General features: G+C 44.5%; 1 protein-coding gene across 1 annotated transcript in view; it reads right to left on the reverse strand.

Moving 5' to 3' along the window:
• The window catches only part of LOC144755474 (cytochrome P450 2G1-like), a 662,651-nt gene that overhangs the window by 127,260 nt on the left and 514,952 nt on the right, over positions 1 to 20,439 (reverse strand). Inside the window, exons 5-6 of the mRNA XM_078644447.1 lie at positions 18,719 to 18,895; positions 16,285 to 16,426 (exon numbers count right to left, since the gene is read on the reverse strand). Of these exons, the coding sequence (XP_078500573.1) occupies positions 16,285 to 16,426; positions 18,719 to 18,895 (319 nt within the window). The remainder of the gene's footprint in view (positions 1 to 16,284; positions 16,427 to 18,718; positions 18,896 to 20,439) is intronic.

The raw sequence follows: 20,439 nt of genomic DNA on the forward strand, positions 1-20,439 counted from the left end.
AATGGAACCATTGAGCCTTCCAGGTACTCAATTGCTGGCCTTAGAAGAATATGCGTCTCATACATACTCTAACTATCTTAAAAGCCGAGAGCTGAGAACACTGTTGACAGAATTAATAACAAAAAATAGAAGCCAGAGAAAGAACATGGTGCAAACAGAGGAGAAAAGTGTGAACATAGTAGTGGCACATGGTCACGTTCGGTAAGCCCACAGACTATAAATGCAGTAATGAGCAAAGCACCACTAATGAATATGCCCTTCTGGATCACTTGCAAACCAAGCCAGCTAGAAAAGGTGTAAGCTCAAGTAAATTCCAAAGAAAAGCATTGAACACTATGGGGCTGATTTATATGTTGGGGGTACGCAATGGTGACAAAGTATCCTTATTGCCAACATAACGGCCCGCCCAATTTAAATGAAGGTGAACCTTATGTGTAACTAAGGAAGAGACTACAGCATCTCCACCATGCCGGGAATCCTCTTGACCTTGTGGTATTGGATGCATGAAGATGTTGGCTTAATTCTCTTCTCCTCAAGTACTTCGGTTGTTTTAATTGCTGTGCTGTGGAACTAGTTTGCACATCAAATGGTACTGTTTCTTGAATCAAAGCATAAATCTACAATGTTTGTTCAGATGTATAATCCTTAGCTTTAGCTTGATTGTCTGTTAAACTCGAAATTACTTCAAAAGACATAATTTCTGACTGGCAGGTGCTACGATACATGTGGCAACCTTGCCTGAAAAAACTCTAATGAAGTATCGTGCACTCCAATCAATCCTGTCGACTACTTAAACAATGCGTACATCTGTGGGAGTGTATGTTGTCAAACCTACTCTAACTAAACATCTCAATACAGCCAAAGTTTTAGGTTCTTTTGGACCCACGAGCCCTGCTAAATGAATATATCATTAATATAAAACATCCACGAAAATCAAAAACAACTTTTGAATTACGTTATGTATTTTTAGATTCATGTGTGAAACACTTTGATCTTCAATAAACTAATACACAATCCACTCCTAAAAATAACACATACAGAACAATTATTTCTGAAAATAACAATGAGCTATTATAAATCAACATAAAGCTCTACATGACTCTAATTTCCAGATTTCCAATGTCAAAGACAACACAATCCAATAGCCCAATGCATTTGGGGATGCACTTTTGGCATGAAATGATTGTTTTCTTTGAACCAGAACAAGCCATTCACAGAGTAGCACTGTTGACCTTCACACCAAAACAGATTTAAAAGAAAGCACCACAGTTTCATATGTTTAGTACATCTTGTCCAACATGGCGATGGTATTTCTCACTATAGTCGCGGTTTGCGCATGACAAGAGTTGAGTCCTTCCTTAGTGTTGATTATCCCTAGGAGGTCCAAAAACGAATGCCTCGGAATCTAGGTTATTCGCGCCTTTTCACAAACAACTCGAATTACTGGAGAAATAGGTGAGGTATGCTGCATAAGGCATCCGATTCTATGTCAGGATCAGAGGCTCCGATTATGCTTTTCATTTCTTTACTGATATTTTCTCAGCAGCCAATTAAAACAAAGTAACCAAAAATACTACAATACTCATGAATACACCTTGGCTCATATGACCAACCTTAGAGAGTATCCCTTAAATAATCTGCAGTCATGATGACCGTGTCCTCTTTCTTTGCTGCTCTACAGCCAATTAAGTGCATCCCCATTTACTATATTTGTTCTTCTAACTGACTTTGGTTTTGAAGCATATCCATTCATACTGATGGCTTATTGATGTTTTTTAGTGCTGTCTTCTATCGATTCTACTTTGCAGCGCAACTTTGTTGCTTGATATATTTACGCTGATGGGAATTTGTCATTTGATTAGGTGCAGCTTTATACATTTTTTTCCTCCTTATTTTGTAGCGCTCATGCCTTGGGGGCGCTCTGCTTTCCCAACTGGGTGCATTTGCGCCCGCGTTGAGTCCCGGTGGAGAGGGAGAATAAAGGAAGCGAGGACACGCATTGCTCTGACGCATAGTCCTCTTTCTGTGTTGACAGGGGGCCTGTACTGCGCATGTGCGATGGCCATTTGGCCAGTTATGAAGCTCTATTTGGGCTTGAGTGAGCATGGGAGCAGCGCTTTTCAATGCTCTTTTCCCACTTGCTCGCACCAGGCTCCTGGTGACGCCCCTTCATTGATCTGAGTGGGGCTGGATAATTTATATATAGGCTCTGCCTAGAGTGGATCTGGCAAACCATCTGTGAGGGTTCCCCTCCCGCAACACAGGAACCTCCGGACTTTTCCAACATGGCGGCAGCCATGTGGCACACAGGAAGCAGGGTCGACGGTCTAGTAGGCTGACTGGATGTTGAAAGCCTCCCACCAATCAAGGAACAACCAGGTGGGACTTTGGAGAACAAGAGGACGTCACTCAATTCACCCGGGAGATCGGAGGAACGTGGTGAAGCTGACGAGGAAGGAGGCGAAGCTGACAAGAGGTGCCCCAGGACGCGTTTTCAGTCAGTGAGAAGGAGCAGCATATCGACGACCGCTCTGGGAGCAACACAAACAAATCCAGTGCTCCAACATTGGAAGAAGAGGCTGCGACGTCCACCCCCACGGCCCAGGAGGGTCGTGGGTCCAGGTAAGTTCCCCAAACTGGGTTCTTTTCTTTAAGGTGGGTGGGTTTAAGGGCCACACCACCCTAAACACAGAATTTTCCCCTGGCACATAGGCACCACCCGTTAGGGAAGCACAGGTGACAGGAGCACTCTTCCTTTTCATTTGTATTGGTCCAAAGTGGAGACCTGATTTTGTCCTTTTTTGTTGTTTCATTGTTTGGTTCCCACGACATCCATTGCCGGCACAACCCTCTCCCTCCACCAAGAGGACCCAAAGCAAGGTGGAGACAAGACCAGCAAGAAGGGGAGGAAACAACCACCGGTGGATGTGGACTGTGTTCTCCTTACTTGCCATTTGTTTTCCCAACTTCCTGACTTTTCACTTTTTTTTACAATACCCAAGTAGGGAGTACCAGGTGTAGTCACCCAAGACTCATTGGGACATATGTACCTGACTATATGTTAATAAGTATACCACGTATCAATCCCGGTAAAAAACCTCCAGAGCCCCTTTAAACAGGGAGGGGCGGAAGCTCCGACTAGCTACTTGCTCACAGTGGTGTCAGAAGTGGGATCAGGTGTCTAGTGATTATGACACGACCCCTCACTATGGACGTGATGATGACCCAGCTAGCAGAGGATCAACGCCACCTACAGTTGGTGTTCGAGGAGCAGACTAAAATGATCCAGTGAGAACGCAAAGCATTACAGACCGTGCTGAAAGACCAGGCCTCCCACATGTCAGCAAACCAACAGGTCCAAGATATGGCCATTCTGCAACTTACCGATGCCATAACAAACGCCCAAATTCACCCCAATGTTCCCAGTACTGTCCTACAGCAATACCAGGAGGGAGACGATCCAGACTTCTTATTTCTGAATTTTGAGAGGGTTCCCTCCACGGCGGCTGGCCACAGAAAGAGGGGGTCAACATATAGCCGCTCTTTTGTCCGCCGAGCTAAAAGCTGCCTTACAGACCACCAACCTCGCAGGGACTACCCCCTATGCAGAGATAAAAAGGGCCATTTTAGAAAGGCTAGTGTGCGACCAAGAATGCTACCTGTCCCGCTTAGGAAAGGAGAAATGAAAGGCTGGGGATAATCCACGGGCCCTCTACTACAGGATAAAGGACTTAGGGAAATGTTGCCTCCAAACCTCTACTGCAACCATGGATGACGTGACCAAGAAGATCTATTTGGAGCAATACCTGGAGGACCTCTCTCTCCATACCATGACATGGGTCAAACAGCCTCCCCATCTTACTGTGACAGTCGCCGTCAACTTGGCATGCACTTATCACATGTCCCCATACTTTAGGGCACAGCACAAACATTTCCCCCCAAACCTCCTGCAACCCCAGACCAAACCAACCTCAGGTAGTTGCCCTCTCCCTTCCCCGATAAGACATGTGTCCAGACCCACCTTAGGAGCTCAATCATTACAGGGACCAAAGTGTTTCCACCGAGCGGAGTGGGGACACATAGCTCGTCAGTGCCCTTGTCGACCCCCTCCCCAGGAGCCCATGGAAGTAGGGTACACCCAAGGTTGCATTTGCATACCAAGGGAACCCCATCAGAGGTATACAGGATGCCACCACACTGTTCTCAGTGAGGAGCTTATTTCTGACACCTGGGTCCCAGGGAGGGAACACATACAGGTCACTTGTGTCCATGGGGAAAAGAAATTGCACCCTTTGGTAGAGGTTTTGTTAACCATAGATGAGGAACCTCTTCTGAGAAAGGTAGGGGGTGATACCTCCCCCTTCCTAAGACCATCCTCTTGGGGATCGAGCTTCCCCATTTTCATGAATACTTATCATCCTTTTCCTCCCTTCAGCCATGTCAGGGTGGTTGGGAAGTGCCCCATTTGCAAAGACCCCAATAGAGGGTCCCTCCTTCAAAATAACAAAAACCCATAGGGAAAAGAGGGAAGAAAGGGCATTATACCGTAAATCCTGTGATGTGCTGTCCACTCCTATTCTTGTTTCCCCAGATGAGCCAGAGTTTCGGAGCTGCACAGAGGGATAAGACAAGATTACAACAGTCCTGGGATCAAGCACAAGAGGATGATCCGGGAAAGGTAGGCCCCCTTTTTAGTATTAAAAAAGGTCCGTTATACAGAGTAACAAGGGAGACAGGACAAACCAAAGAACAGTTGTTAGTTCCCAAAGCCTTCCGCAAATACATAATGATTCTTGCACACAACCAGGCAGGAGGCGGTCGCTATGGGAAGGAACACACAGTAAAGTACTTACTCCACAGGTTTTATTGGCGCGGGGTGTACCAAGAGGTGGCGAGGTATTGCGCTGCTTGTGTCAGATGTCAGTTGGTGAACAATCCCGTCCTTCCCAGGGCCCCCCTCCAGCCAATACCAATCATAGACACCCCGTTCTAACGGGTAGGGATGGACCTTGTAGGTCCTCTACTCTCATCAGCGCGTGGACACCAATACATATTGGTCCTGGTGGACTACTCCAGCAGGTACCCGGAGGAGGTCGCCTATGCCATGGTCTCCATTTTCTCCCAGGTGGGGCTTTCACAGGAGCTTATATCAGATCAAGGTACACCGTTTATGTCCCGGCTCATGAAACAAATCTGTGCACTATTTGGCATCAAGCAGATTACGACGACTGTGTACCACCCACAAACTGGGGCCTGGTTGAGAGATATAATAGAACGATCAAGACCATGCTAAGCAAGACCATAGAAAGGGCAGGAAGGGATTAGGACCAACAGTTACCCCTGGTGTTACTCGCCATATGGACACACTAGCAGAAGTCTATGGGGTTTTCTCCATAGGAATTGTTGTTCGGGAGACAGCCCGTACCCATCTCGATATGGCAGTTGAGCAATGGGTCGAAGAAGAGGATGAAAGTAAACCATTTCTGCAATACAGCATGATGCCAAGGGACACCTTAGTGTCCCTTTGGAACAAGGTCAATGCAAACATGGATAAGAATCAGCTGCAACAAAAATGCTGGTATGACAAGAATACAAAGTTAAGGGAATTTAAAGGAGGAAACCTGTCCTGATATTGCTGCCCTCCACCGAAAAGAAATTGTTGGCCACATGACAAGGGCCCTACAGGGTCCTGGACAATGTCCCCAGTGTCCTACAAGGTGGCGGTACCTCATGAAACCCAAACAGGACAGATATACAATGTCAACCTGTTGATGGTTTGGGAGGGGCCCTTACCAACAACACCGTGCAAAAATGCCTCTATACACCAAATTACCCTTGACAGGCCCCTGGAAATGCCTTCCGTCACTCCTAACCCCTAACAGCCCGAATCCATACACATAGGTCCACAACTGACAGAAAAGCAGAGACATCAGCTATTGTCTCTATGTTCTTCCTTTTTTGACATCCTATCAGGAATACCAGGATGTAGGGATCTGGTTGAACATCATATAGACACAGCAAAAGCAAGACCCATCAGGTTTAGACCCTTTCGCATACCAGCTGCCCAAAGACAGGCCGTGGACCAAGAAATACAACCAATGTTAAAAGCGGACATAATAGAACCCTCCCACAGTGCATGGTCCTCCCCAATCGTCGTAGTACCCAAACCTGATGGAAGCATCAGGTTTTGTATAGACTTCCGACAGTTAAACTTTATCTCAAAATTCAACCCCTACCTGATGCTCCGAGTGGACAAACTGATAGACTAGGAGACGCTAGGGTGATGTCCCCAATCGATCTTACCAAGGGCTACTGGCAGTTTCTAATGTCCCCAGACTCCCGAGAAAAGACGGCCTTCTCTACCCCCTCTGGCCTATTCTACTTCAAAGTCCTTCCCTTTGGGCTACAGGGGCCCCAGTGACATTCCAGAGGCTGATTGATGTACTGCTATGTGCTTACGAAAGGTATGCAGTGGCTTAATTAGACAACATAGTTGTCTACAGTCCTGAATGGGAGACACACCTCACCCACTTAGAAAACGTTCTGCAAACACTCAAGAGGGCTGGTCTTACCATCAATCCTAAGAAAACCTCCTTTGGTACAGACAACATCCGTTATCTTGGGTATGACATTCAGGCAGAGAAAATCAGGCACAGGTAGACAAACTAGAAACAATAACCAACATTCGCTGCCCCACCACCAAGAAAGAAGTCCGCTCCTTCCTTGGGCTGATATGGTACTTCTGCCAATATATTACCCATTTCTCAGCTATTGTTAGTCCCCTCACTGACCTACTCACAGCAGCTATGTCAGGGAAACCCATTCACTGGTCACCCTCACAAGAACATAGGTTTACCCGACTCAAAGAAGCCATATGTAACGTACCTGTCCTTGCGTGCCCAGACTATCAGAAGACCTTTGTCCTCCAAACGGGTGCCTCTGGTAGGGGCCTTGGTGCAGTCCTCTCCCAGCCTGATGAGAAAGGAAATCTTTGCCCTATCTTGTTCTTGAGCCGCAAGTTGTTTCCTAGGGAGACGCGATTTGTCACCATAGAGCAAGAATGTTTGGCTATCAAATGAGCCATTAAGGCCCTCCATTACGACCTACTTGGACGACAATTTCTTTTGTTGACTGATCATGCCCCCTTGACTTGGTTTGCCCGAGAACAAAGACTCCAACCCTAAAGTTCTCCTTTGGTTTCTTGCTTTACAGCCTTCTCCTTTTGCACCATGCACGCTCCAGGAAGACTGCAGACGAACGTGGACTTCCTTTCATGCTGTCCATCATCTGAATTTCCCCATGTCCATTTCAGGAAGGGAGGCAGTGTGAGGGTTCCCCTCGCGCAACACAGAAACCGCCAGACCTTTCCAACATGGTGGCTGCCATGTGGCACACAGGAAGCAGGGTTGATTGTCTAGTAGGCCAACCGGATGTTGACAGCTCCCCACCAATCGAGCAACAGCTAGGCGGGACCTCAGAGAACAAGAGGACGTCACTCGATTCACCCTGGAGATCAGAGGAAAGAGGTGAAGCTGACAAGGAAGGAGGCGAAGCTGAAGAGGAGGTGCCCCAGGACGCATTTTCAGCTGGCAAGAAGAAGCAGCATACCGAAGACCACTCTGGGAGCAACACAATTGAGTCCAACGCTCCAACATTGGTAGGAAAGGCTGCGACTTCCACCCCCATGGCCCAGAAGGGTCATGGGTCCAGGCAAGTTCCCAAAAACAGGTCTTTTCTTTGAGGGGTTGGTGGGAAGGGTTTAAGGGCCACACCACCCCGAAACACAGAATTTTCCCTTGGCACCCAGGCACCGCACGTTAGGGAAACACAGGTGACGGGAGCACTCTTCCCTTTCATTTGTATTGGTCCAAAGTGGAGACCTGATTTTGTCCTTTTTTTTGTTTCATTGTTTGGTTCACGTGACCTCCATTGCCGGCACTAGAGCTGGGCGTAGTTCATGAAGTAGCGCTATGCTAAGAGCAACTTTGCAATACGCAAGCTACAGGTAGCACTACGAGAACTGCGTAATACCCTGTTCGCACTATGCAAGATGCCGTTTTCAATGATTGCATAGTGCGGACAAGCATCCGTCACTGAGCAATCATTGAAAACGGCATCTTGCACAGTGCGAGCTGTAGTTTTCTGCCGCTCGAGTGGATTTTTACTGGAGCGGCAGCTTTCTCAACGCGGACTGGTAGATTCTCACCGCGAGCGGTCGCGAGCATACGCGACCACTCGCAATGAGAAACCTGACCTTCCCACGTTGAGAATCTCGCCGGAGGTTTATTTTCCACGCTCGCGATCGCCAATTTGATGTTGCTGATCGCGAAAAAGGAAAAAGTCTCGCCGGGCTGTCATTTTGCTTGCTAGAGATCGCCAACTTGATGTTGAGGACCGCGAGCAAGCAAAAAATTACGCTGCGGTACGCTAGGCGTGTTTGCACTGTACTACGTGCAGTTTGCGTAGTGCAAAGTAGTGCAAACTTTGCAAAGTACGCGAGTGTAGCGTAGTGCTTTGCCCAGGGTTAGCCGGCACCCCTCTCTCCCTCCACAGAGAGGATCAGAAGCAAGGCGGAAACAAGACCAGCGAGATAGGGGAGAAAACAACCACCGGTGGATATGGACTGTATTCTCCTTGCTTACCGTTTGTTTTCCCAACTTCCTGACTTTTCATTTTTTTTACAATCCCCATTCAAGGGGTACCAGGTCTAGTCACGCAAGACTCATTGGGACATACGTACCTGACCATATGTTAATAAATATACCACATATCAATCCCGGTAACAAAATCTTCAGAGCACTTTTCCTTTTAAACGGGGAGGGGCGGACGGGCCTACTAGCTACTTGCTCACACACTTCCTCCACATCTAAAAACCTTTAAAACTGTTTAAACATTTCTGTTTGCATATAAGTGCTTTGGCTTGCCTGGGGCTTCTCCACTCCCTCTTATTAAATATCAGCTACAACTGGTTACAGACCTTGCCTGGGTGAATTAACCCTTCGTTTGAGGGACAGGTAGTCCTCCTGTGGGAAAGTGTGTTACTAAGGTGTGCCATTATGTCGGAATATTATTTTGAAGAGGAATATTTTGAAGAGGAACCCTCTGGGTCGATGGAGCAGGATCTTGTTGACGGGCTAGACGCAGGAGGGCAGCACACTTTAAATAGGGCCCTGGTGAGGGCCATAAAGCTACTAAAGTGCCATTAATGCACCTACACCCAACAGCAGGGCTGGCTCCCCAGCTCAAGCAGTCACCTTAGTGGCAGTGGGAAAGGGACCAAGAATCCCCTCGCAGCAGACTTTGCAAAGCTGGCCAAAGCAATCGCTAATGACCATGAATATGGCACTTCCACTAAGGAAGCAACCATCATTGAGTTACCTCAGGGGATGGGGATGATACCTCCTCGGACCAGGAGTCTGACCAGGAGGAGGCCCTAGACCCTCCAAAAAATCAAGGAAAGAGCGTTATGTAGATGCACCTTCCCAGCCTAGACTCCTAACCTTCGAGCCAGTGAAGATAGCTCATCCCAATTCCACCACCTGGCTTCCGCCTCCAGACCCTAAAAGGGCAAGGACCGGGCATGGAGATCATGCCAGGACAAGCTTTTAGACTTGACTGGTCCCTTCACTTAGATTTTGGAGTTGGGCTTCCGAGCCAAGGAGTCCGCAATGGCTTTTGATCTAGAAGAATTGATTGGATGGGTGCAGATGGTGGTTTGTCAGCTGGGAAACATGAACTGCACAATGTCCAGCAAGCGACGTCCCTCAATACTTCTAACACTTGATCCTAAATTGGTAGAGCTCTCCTCTTCTGAATCAGGTCCCCTAGCCCAGGGCGTCCTCTTCGGCCAACCTTTTCTCAAGGAGCTGACAAAGTTTGTAGCCACTTTTAGTGGTTTGGATAAGGCTCAGGGATCCCTGAAACAAGCTTTCTGTCCAGTTTTCAACAGGGCCAGGCGATACCGAGGGCAGTCATAGCCGTGGTTACAGCCAAGGCACCCTGCGTAGCTAGTACCAGCAGCAACAAGGAGGTTACCAGGACTCCAATTACAATAGTAACTCCTCCTTCTACCCAACCCTTCGAGCCGAGAATGGATTCCGGAAGGGCAGATATGGAGGTAGTTTATCAACATTTCAAGATGGAGGGCATCCATCTTCTACACGACCTCCTTCAGGATAGGGACTGGATGGTCTGTCTGGACCTGAAAGATGCGTACCTGTCTGTTCCCATATATCCGCCACATTGACGTTTTCTACAGTTCATCTGGCGGGGAATGTGGTACGAATACAGAGTCCTTCCCTTTGGCCTCTAGTCAGTGCCTTGGTGCTTCATGAAACTCCGTAGGCCAGTAGTGGAATCATCAGGAGCTTGGTGAGTTCGTCTGATTATATACTTGGACGACATCATCATCATGGCATGGTCTCCTTAATTAAAGATGAATCGGCAATCAATCTTTTACAGTCTAGCATTTATTGTAAATTCACAAAAATCTATTTTAATTGCAACTCAATTGATCAAGTTTTGGGGTTTTCTGATTGACTCACGGAGTTGTCCGCTCCTCCTGTCATTTCAGAAAATCAGGTCTATCAAGTGAGAGTTGAGGTTGATTTTGCGAAAGCAGAGTGTGTCATTGAGATCTGTAGCCCGGATCTTAGGGCTTCTAGCCTCCTCAATTCAGGTGATCTTCACGGGTCCCCTGCACTACCGGGCACTTCAACGGCTCAAGATTCGACATCTCCAGAAAGGCCTTGCCTATTCAGAACAAATTCCTCTCTCCGAGGATGCGAGGTGGGAGATGTTTTGGTGGTTGGACCACATGGAGGCCTGGAACAGCCGAGCCCTCTTCGGTCCTACCCTGGATGTAGTGATAGAATCTGATGCTAGCTGGTGGGGTTAGGGAGCCCGCTGCAGCCAGATTACCACGGGCGGCCACTGGTCGAAGGAGGAACTTTAATTGCATATCAATTGCCTGGAGCTTCTAGCAGGCTCCTTTGCGATCCACACGCCTTGCACTCCGAAATACAGACTGCTGTATGCTGCTTCGCATGGATAACGTGTCTGCGGTACGCTAGGGGGACAAAATCCCATATTCTAGCGGAGATTGCCAACTGATTTTTGACACTTTTGTCTTCAAAACAGTGTTTCAGTGGTAGCGGAGTACCTTCCGGGCTGCAACAACAAGGTAGCCGATTGGCACTCCTGACACCTGCGGGATTCCAGTGACTGGAGACTTCATCCGCTGGTTTTCCAGTTGCTGAACTGTCTTTTGGGTCCCTGCCAGATAGATCTGCTTGCATCACATCTCAACAGGCAAATCCCACCCTTTTACAGCTGCCGTCCGGATCTGGAGTCTCTTGCCATAGATGCATTTCTACAGAACTGGCCCGACATCTCCATGCTATGCCTTCCCGCCATTCATATTGATTCCCAGAGGTCTGGCACAAACCAGACGTCATCAATCAGAGTTAATTCTGATCAATTCAGTCTGGAGAGTGCAGGCATGGTTCCCTGTACTTCTGAAGATGCTTTTTTGGGTGCCGATCCTTCTTCCACATCGGTGGAACCTAATGCGGGACCCTTTAAAGGTCCTGCATCCTTTCATAGAATCGGGGATACTCCCTCTGGTAGCATGGCGAGTTTCAGGGACAAATGGAAGTTCCCAGGCATTTCACGAGATGCTGACAGATGTATCAGCGAGGTATTGTCAACTAACACCCACAAGCGATACTCATCAGCTTGGAAACAATGGTGTAGTCAGTTCTAACAACGGGAAGTGGATCCCATTAAAGCACATGTCTCCTTAATTGTAAACTTTCTAGCTAACATCATGGCTTAGGGTTTAGGCTAAGCCATCTCAGCAGGTCACGTGTCATTGGATGGCAAACCGGCAGGAGAGTATCCTTTGGTATGTAAACTGCTCAGGGGTATTCAGATGGTCAAATCCCCTTGTCCCAAGTATTCAGAGTTATGGGATCAATCAATCAGGGAATTTTAAGTGCGCTACTCACACGTGAGGATCTAAAGGCGCTCACAGGTTTCCTCCATCCTGAGGTTCTTGGAAGCCTGGCCTTCCAATAAATATTTGTCAAGAAAACAGCTATCTGTTAAATTGACCATGCTTCTCTGCCTAGTATCATGCAAAAGGGTCTCAGATGTCCACGCTTTAGATCTAGCAGGTCATAGATTTTCCCCAGAGGGTGTGACTTTTGCAATTACAAAGCGGACTAAGTGTAATACCTCTTCAATAGCTTACCCAGATTTCCCTAACAATCATATACTGTGTTGTACAGTGTTTAGAAGATTATGGTGTGAGTACTGCTGAGTTTCGTGCAGACATGAGGGGTCAATTGTTAATTGCGCTGCAAAAACCCTTGTGCCCAGTGACTCCAGCAACCTTGTCTAGATGGGTGCGTTGTCTCATAAGCGAAGCGGGGATTGATGTTTGAAAATTTGGAGCACATTCAGCTCATGAGGCTATGGCGTCAAAGGCTTTTTCTGTAGGGGTCAGCCTTGCATATATTATGAATGCAGCTGATTGTTCAACTGAAACCACGTTTAAATCCTTTTTCTACAAGCCTATTGTGGATGTGGCATCCGTAGTGGTGGCTAAGCTTTAAACAAGCATAATTAGGGCCTCTGGTCCTGACATAGAATTAAAAATTTGCGAAAATGCGTTACAAGAATTTTCAATTCTATTAAGGACACGGAGGAGAGGATTATCCTACCCTAAAGACATGTATTTTACATTGTAAATTGCATTGTATCGTTATTTGAGTATCTTCATACTGCATACATGTTCTTATGTTTTCCCTTCCCTTTCTCTGATGCATTGGTGAGATATCAGAGGGTGAACAGTGTTACGGTCTTATTCTTTTCATTTCAGGTGATGATCTCAAGTAGAACATGATTGTCCACATTATTGAAAGGTCTTTGCTTTTCCACTGAGATTATTATGACGCGTTGGTTCAGCAACCAAGTCTGGAATAAGGAGACCCGTTAGGCTGCAAATTATTTCTACTAGAGGAGGTACTTCTAAGTAAAGGATGGTTTTTCAAGATCAAATTGTTGTTTATGGACTTAACTGTTTAATGTTTTATCAAAGAAAGAGGACAATGTCATCATGGCTGCAGATTATATAGGGATACCCTGTATGGTTGATCATGTGACCCAAAGTGTATCAATGGGTATTGTAGTATTTTTGGTTGCTTTGTTTTTATTGGCTGCTGACAAAATATCAGTAAAGAAATGAGAAGCATAATCCTCGCCTCCGTGTCCTTAATAGAATTGAAAGTTCTTGTCACGTATGTTCAAAAAATTTTCATTGATTGAACTTTAAGAGATGGCTAGAGGCAGCTGACTTTGGGTCTCATGTGTGTTTACAGTTGCACAATTTTTTAATAAATTGCATATTTGCTTACATCTACGTTTGGTACACTGTGAGTTTTAAATTGTGGTCCTTTAGTGCCAGCATCTTATTGGTGACCGGTAGGTTTGAGTTTTTATAATGCAAATTTCTCAACACATTCTGAGGCATGATTGTGGGCAAGTACTCATGGAGGATGTGCTTTACTGTTTTCAGTCCTATAGATATTGAAGCAGGGTGATTTTCAGGAGCCAGTAAGTTGCACAGTTATACAGAACTCACAGTGTTTTTAAACATAATTGTTCTAATAAGATAGTTTTGGGCCATAGCATGTAGAATCATTTTTTCCACACAGTGATTGACTAAAATTTGAGGTTTTACGCTTGAACTTTCGTACAAGCAGCTCCACCGTGGGCAATGGCCACTTTTAATGGAAATATTCAAAACTTAAGTACTTTGGTATTTACATCAATATTAACGTGGTGAATGAAAACATAAAACTCCGTATTGATAGATGACAACAGATCTCAAGCGGTAGTCTTGCCTGCATTTGTCCAAGTGTGAATGGTTGCAGATCATTAAAATGAATACAGAACCCCGGTTTAATTGTGTGCTTGGCATGCTACCTCTACAAAAGCCCCAAGCACCACTTCTCACATTAAATGCTACCATTAGTTCCATTGTGTTGGATGGGCAGCAATCACGACTCAGGGGGGCATATCTGTATGATTTCATTAATAAGGGGGAATAAAACTACCTTACATGGAAACTTACTTTCTTGCCCAACAACTGGCACCAGCTGTATATTTTCTCCCTCATTACAGGGAAACACCCACTTGGGTCAAGATAGAGAGAGAGCTAACAAATATGAAACATCTACTGGGCATGTACTACATGGAACAGGGAAGTGGCAGATGTGACGGAAACCCCATACTTTCAGGCTCCTGCTATGCCCAGAAGAGAGCTCATTTCCTACTCAAATCCTGTGCTTCTATAAACAGGGCAGCGCCTGTTTGGAATGATACTGCATTTCAGATAGGTAACCGGGAAATATTTGTGCCTTTATGGGTTGACAAGGAAAACCTTGCTTTAGTCTGAGAGTCCAAAACATGATGCTGAGAGAGGTCTGGTTAAAATCAGTAGTGGCTGGTACCAGACTCGGTGGTGAGGCGGGTGCAGGAGTGGCGGGAGAACTTAAAAAAGAAAACACTGACCTGTGATGGACAGACGGCTGCCGCCTCTCCTCCGTCCTCTTCTTTCTGCTCCGGTCCTGCAGCTGGATAAAGACAGCAGCAGGAAGCACCCGGGTGCCAGGCGTCCGATAGCCAATCACAATGCTGCATTGTGATTGGTCTGAGCGCCGTGGATCAGCACTCAGCCATGGAATGAGGGCCTGGGCATGTCCTACATGCAGGCTGTAATGCAGCCTGCATGGAGAATATGAGAAGTGTGCATGACTGTTTTGGATGGCCCAAGAGGGCTGACCAAACCGTCCTGGGCACTTAGGATTCCTCGGAGTCGCCCCGCACAGAAAGCTGCCGCAGCAGAAGGAATCATATCATTTTATGTTTCCTGCGTTGGCAGAGGAGCCACCACTGGTTTAAGTGTTCCTATTAGGAAATCTTACACAGAAGACATTGTAGATCCTACACATTACAGAGAGGGGACATAAGAGCTAGGCGAGTTGTAGTTGCGGGGAAGGGAGAGGGGATATTAATTACATTTTATAGTACTGTCCCAGGATACAAACACAATTTGAGATGAGATCTGGTTAGAGGTGGCGACCATTGCTGGGGAACATGGGCCACAAACTTGCAGTGTGATGATTTTACACGACATGACAGATTTCCAACCTCTGCCACTCTAACACTGCAGGGTAGACATGGCCCCTCAGTGGCTAAAATAGATATACTATGCCTCTGGAACTCTAACGCCCTTTCCACATTCCGGGCCTGGTTGGAAGAAATGCATGAGTTGGCAACCTTTGAATATTCCATCTATAAACTGAAGGATAACACGCTACAGTCTTAAGATGTGTGAGACAAATTCTTGAAACATCCAGGAACTGTTCAACCATCTTATTTGAGTTATGGATTGTATAAAAACATCGTGTTGGGGTCTTTTTTGATGTTCTTGAGGTACATCATATTCCGATGCTTCAGTAGGGTGTACTAAGACTGGAAACCTTAATGTATGGGTGCTGGAGTGTGTAGCTGAGACAATGGAGGTTTGCTTTGGCTGGAAAGGAAACAGGGAGGTGACGTAATTTACGTTGATGTGTTTAGTGCAATGGGAACCTTGAGGTGCTTTTTGTTTCTTTGTTGCATTTACAATTTCAGGCCACGGTGTTGTATTTATTGTGCTAGTTCTTTATCAGTGATTGCAAAACATCTGTAGTTCGTTACTTTTGAACAATTAACATTGTTTATACTAAAACAAAAAGCCCGGGCTAAACATTGCAAGCATGCTGGGCTTTTTATAAAAAGAGAACTTAAAAATTACCTCCTTTAAAACAATCCTAAAATAACATAAGATATCACATAAACAGCAAACAAACAACATATTATGCAATATTAAAGCCTTCCTGCCATATACACATCAGGCATAGAGAACAGCATTATTTAATATTATTTATTTAATTGTACTGAGGCACAGTTTAGTGAATTCTCTATATTGAGAAAACTGACATTTGATCACATGATTAAGGTTAAAAGTAAGGCGTTTGTTTGTGGTGTGCAAATAGGCTCATTGGTAACTGAGCTGTGACCATCATCCAACTGACAGTTTGAGAGTCCAATATAATGCTGTGTGATAATAGTGAACTGAGATTAAAAGGAATACTCAAGGGTAACATCTCTTTAACCATGTAATGTAAACAAAGCTTGCAATTGATGTGTATTATGCAGCCTTAAATATAGTACCTCTGATTTCAGGATACTTGAGAAGAAGAAGAAAGGCATATCTTAAAGTTGTGCTGATTGTTTCCGTGCCTGCTAAGAACAGACTCAGTACACTCTTGACCAATTGTGACATGTGGAATTCTGTTTCAGGGTTATCCTTTTCCTTGGGTTAATAAAAAAACAAATATTAAATTGCATGACCTGAGCTTTGGAATTAGCAATAAAACAAACGTTCAACAAGTTAAGAACGCCTTATACATGTTTTCTTAATGCCTCGTAGGAGCCACCCTTAAGCATGTCTTTGCTTAGCTGTTTATTTAGTCCTTATTTCAAATAAGACGATATTAACTTGCAACAGTTGATGCATTCATTCCTTATTATTGTGAAATAATGTTGTGCTACATTCATCATATGTTTTGACAGTATGCTTATATTTCATATATTCATGTGTTCATTGGAATACGTGTTGCTTAATAAAAAGCATGATAACATTAGGCTTTAACATAGTGTGCAAGAGATGTCCCAAGTTTTTTTCTTACCTAACGTCATGGTCACAAGATTTGTGTTGCCCAAAATAAATGATTTGGGTGGCATAAATGAGTTGTTTACAGGCCTCTCCATGGTAGACACTGGGAGTTCCTGAACAATTCCAGACAGCAGAGCAATGTGGCTCCAAGCAGAACCATACCAAGCTCTTCGTCTCATAAACTGGCCTATATGGTATTTAATCAACTCAACAATCTCTATCCCAGTATATAACTATCTCAAAGAGTGGTGGTCCATAATTAGGGCTCCCGGTTTTATGGTATTTTTTTTTTTTAACATTTCTGTCAGTATTCATCCATATTTATTTTCTGGTCATTTTATCTGTATTTATCCATATTTATTTTGTGTTTTGCATATAAATGAAGATGTAAAACTGTACATTTCCATATTAATGTAACTGATTGATGAGCACTCATACTTTGATAAATAACAATACCACAGTATGAGTTATTTATCGGATATGATAAATAACACCAATTATGAGTTTCTGGGGGAAAACAAGCAGATTTTGGTGTATAATGCACCAAAATCCTCATGCTACAGTAAACATTGCATGCTTTCCCTATTACATTTTGGCAGTTTTGAATGCCTTTGAACTCGTAATTCCGACTCATGCGTAATCATGGGTTTAACCATGGGTCTGAATTAACCAACCCGTTCATAATTAGGCTGTATATGTTTACCTGATTGTAGCTCTGTTATGCCTTGAAAGTTCTACTGCTGGTTCAGAAAGCGGATTTTTTGGCTCTTTTCTAGTTTTACTTGTCAAGATACTTGTAAGCAGCAAATGTCAGTACTGGGCTTAGGCAGTCACTTCAGTGTGAGATACGCTGAGGTGGATGATCGCTTCAAGATTTTCTTTAAGATTGTGCACATACGATTATTGCCTGAACATCGTTCCACTAATGTATGGACCTGCTTGCTTTGGCTAGAAAGCAATACAAATCATTAATAGCAAAACAGTTTCATTCTGATAAAATTAAGGGTCTTTGGATTCACCCTAACCAACTTTTGAGACCCCCTCTATCCAATCTCTGGCCTGAATACTGGTCTGAGCCTCCTGCGCCAGAGAAATCTCTCAAAACTCTGGGATACTATTTTGAGGCAGATCTTTCCTTGAAAAGACAATTTAATTATCTGTTTTCCACATGCTTCCTGTCATTGCAGGTTTTGAGGCAAATTCTACAAATCCTTCTAATGGCAGTTTACCACGTTGTGGTCCAGGAGAAAATTCAGAGTCATCTGAACGACTGCGATTATCTCTTCCTGAGTGTATCATTGGACCTACTGAAAATACTCTAAACCATCCAAAATACTGCAGCTAAATGTGCTCGAAGTCTTCCCTGACACACCTCTTCTTCCACTGCATTGAATTAATTGCATTTGAGCCCAGTGGCGAAAGGATCTTTTAAAATCCCTCGACCATGATCATTGAGCATTTTATCACTCCGGTCCAATGCATCTCAGGGACAATTTCATCCTTTCTGTTCTGGGCCACATAGTCCGCTCCACCAATGCATCCCTTCTCTCTGTACCCAGATTCAATTGGACTTGGTCAGGTGGAAGTGCTTTTAAACTGTGAAAGGCCTTTCTAGGGAGACAGCCTACAACGTAGGCCATGCTGCTTTTTGTAAAGGTTTGAAGACTGGGCCTTATGAAGAGAACTCTTGTTTCTGTGTCATGATTAGTTTTGTCTATTAGTGTTCGGATACCTGCATATTTAACAGTGAGCTTCCTAAAATGCCTAACAGGAGATTTGAGACTAAAAAAGGTCGGAACTAACGTTATATGTTTTACTTTGAGAAATGTATTTGAAATGCATGTGCACACTTGTTATCCTTCTATCTTCACTCTCATTTCATGTTTTATTACTATTGCCTTATAAATGCAAACTCCATAGCTTTCTTACCTCCTCCATTTTTATAAGGAAGCAGTCGATATAGTCCCGAGGAGAATTTGGATCCAACGTCTCTTGATTAATTTTCACTCTTCTTTCAACGAATTCTTCAAGACAACACAATACTTCATGTATTTTCTTGTGTGGTCCAGGTAAATATTCCAGGATATTTGTGTACATGCTGTAAAGCTATAAACAGTTTGTAGAAATTCAATTAATAATTACATTACAATTGAAAGTAATCTTTCTCTATGATTGTGTATGTGTGCATGTGTTTGTGTGTGGGTGTGTCAGTGCGTGTGCATTCTTCTCTCTTGCATGACACATGAAAGTAGTAGGGTGTGGGGAGAGATTGGTCTTTTAACTGATACCTCTCACTTAAATGACAGAGTCCATAATCGGGTGTAGAGAGGGGCTGGCTTCTCTCTCAGAGGTGACAGGTGCACATACAAGGGAGTGTGGAAGGTTTTCCCTCCACTGAGACTTGCACTCTAGGATAACAGGTGTGCATAGTAGGGTATGAACAAAGACTGTCCTATCTACTGAGACCTCTCTATTTGATCACAAGTTTACGTGTAGAGTGTGGGAAGGAGCTGGCCTCTCTGCTGAGCCATGGTCCAGTTCCCTGGCGCATTCCGGCTTATCACAGCCTTTCTCAAAGTTACACTAGCGATAGGGCCCTTTCTTTTGTCATGTTTCTTTTTTCAAAAAAATGCATTTAGTGTAACAGAATCATGATGATGTTATAAACATAATCATTTACATAAACATGTAAACCAATTTTTCCTATTATTATAAAATTCATTTACAGGAAAAAGATGTCTTCACACTAATTTCAACCTTTTTTAAAGTGTATATTATTTTGGCCTGTGAACCAGGAGGTCTAGATGGATCTCATAGTATCTTGGGCCAGTGGCCCTCATTTACTATCCTCTGACTTCAATTTTTTCCGATACTTGGTGATCTGTTGGAGACCTTCTCATACCTAGTTGATAGATGCAAGTCATTTCCTCAAAGTGATAATTAAAATGTATATTAAATTGAAATTGATATGAATCTTCTGAGCTTTTGTAAATAAATACATATGTATATTTACAAATCCTATCCAATACTTAAGGGTAAAGCCACTCCCAACAGATAATTATTATACACCAAAATTCATTCATTAAATATCTCATATGTGTATAAAAAAAGGTTGATTGTTCTCCCTAGGGTATAAATACTCAAGAATATATGGCTAAAAAACATTAATGATTCAGAAAAGGGGGTGGTGATGAACAGAGTGTCTGAATTAAGCAGACCACTCTTACCCAGTCCAAAGATCAGGGCTTGATCCATCACCGTTTTTTTTAGCTCACTGCACCATCCCAGCTCAGAACCTGGCTACATGCAAATTAGTCTGTTCCTGTCCCAGTGCATGATGGGAACAGGGCAAACCAAACTACCAAGCCAATTCTTATACTGGGAAGGAAACAAGCTACCGGGGACCGGTTTCTGGCATTTCAGCCTCGTCGGCCCGGCGTGCTTGAATCCTGATGGTGCAATGAGCAAGGGACTCACATCTGAGTATACCCTTCCACGCTTATGGTGGACAAAATGATTCAGAAAAGGGGGTGGTGATGAACAGAGTGTCTGAATTAAGGAGACCACTCTTACTCAGTCCAAAGATCAGGGCTTGATCCATCACCATTTTTTAGCTCACTGCACCATCCCAGCTCAGAACCTGGCTACAT

The sequence above is a fragment of the Lissotriton helveticus genome, chromosome 5_1 (genome assembly GCF_964261635.1).
Source record: "Lissotriton helveticus chromosome 5_1, aLisHel1.1, whole genome shotgun sequence".
In the NCBI taxonomy this organism is placed as follows: Eukaryota; Metazoa; Chordata; class Amphibia; order Caudata; family Salamandridae; genus Lissotriton; species Lissotriton helveticus.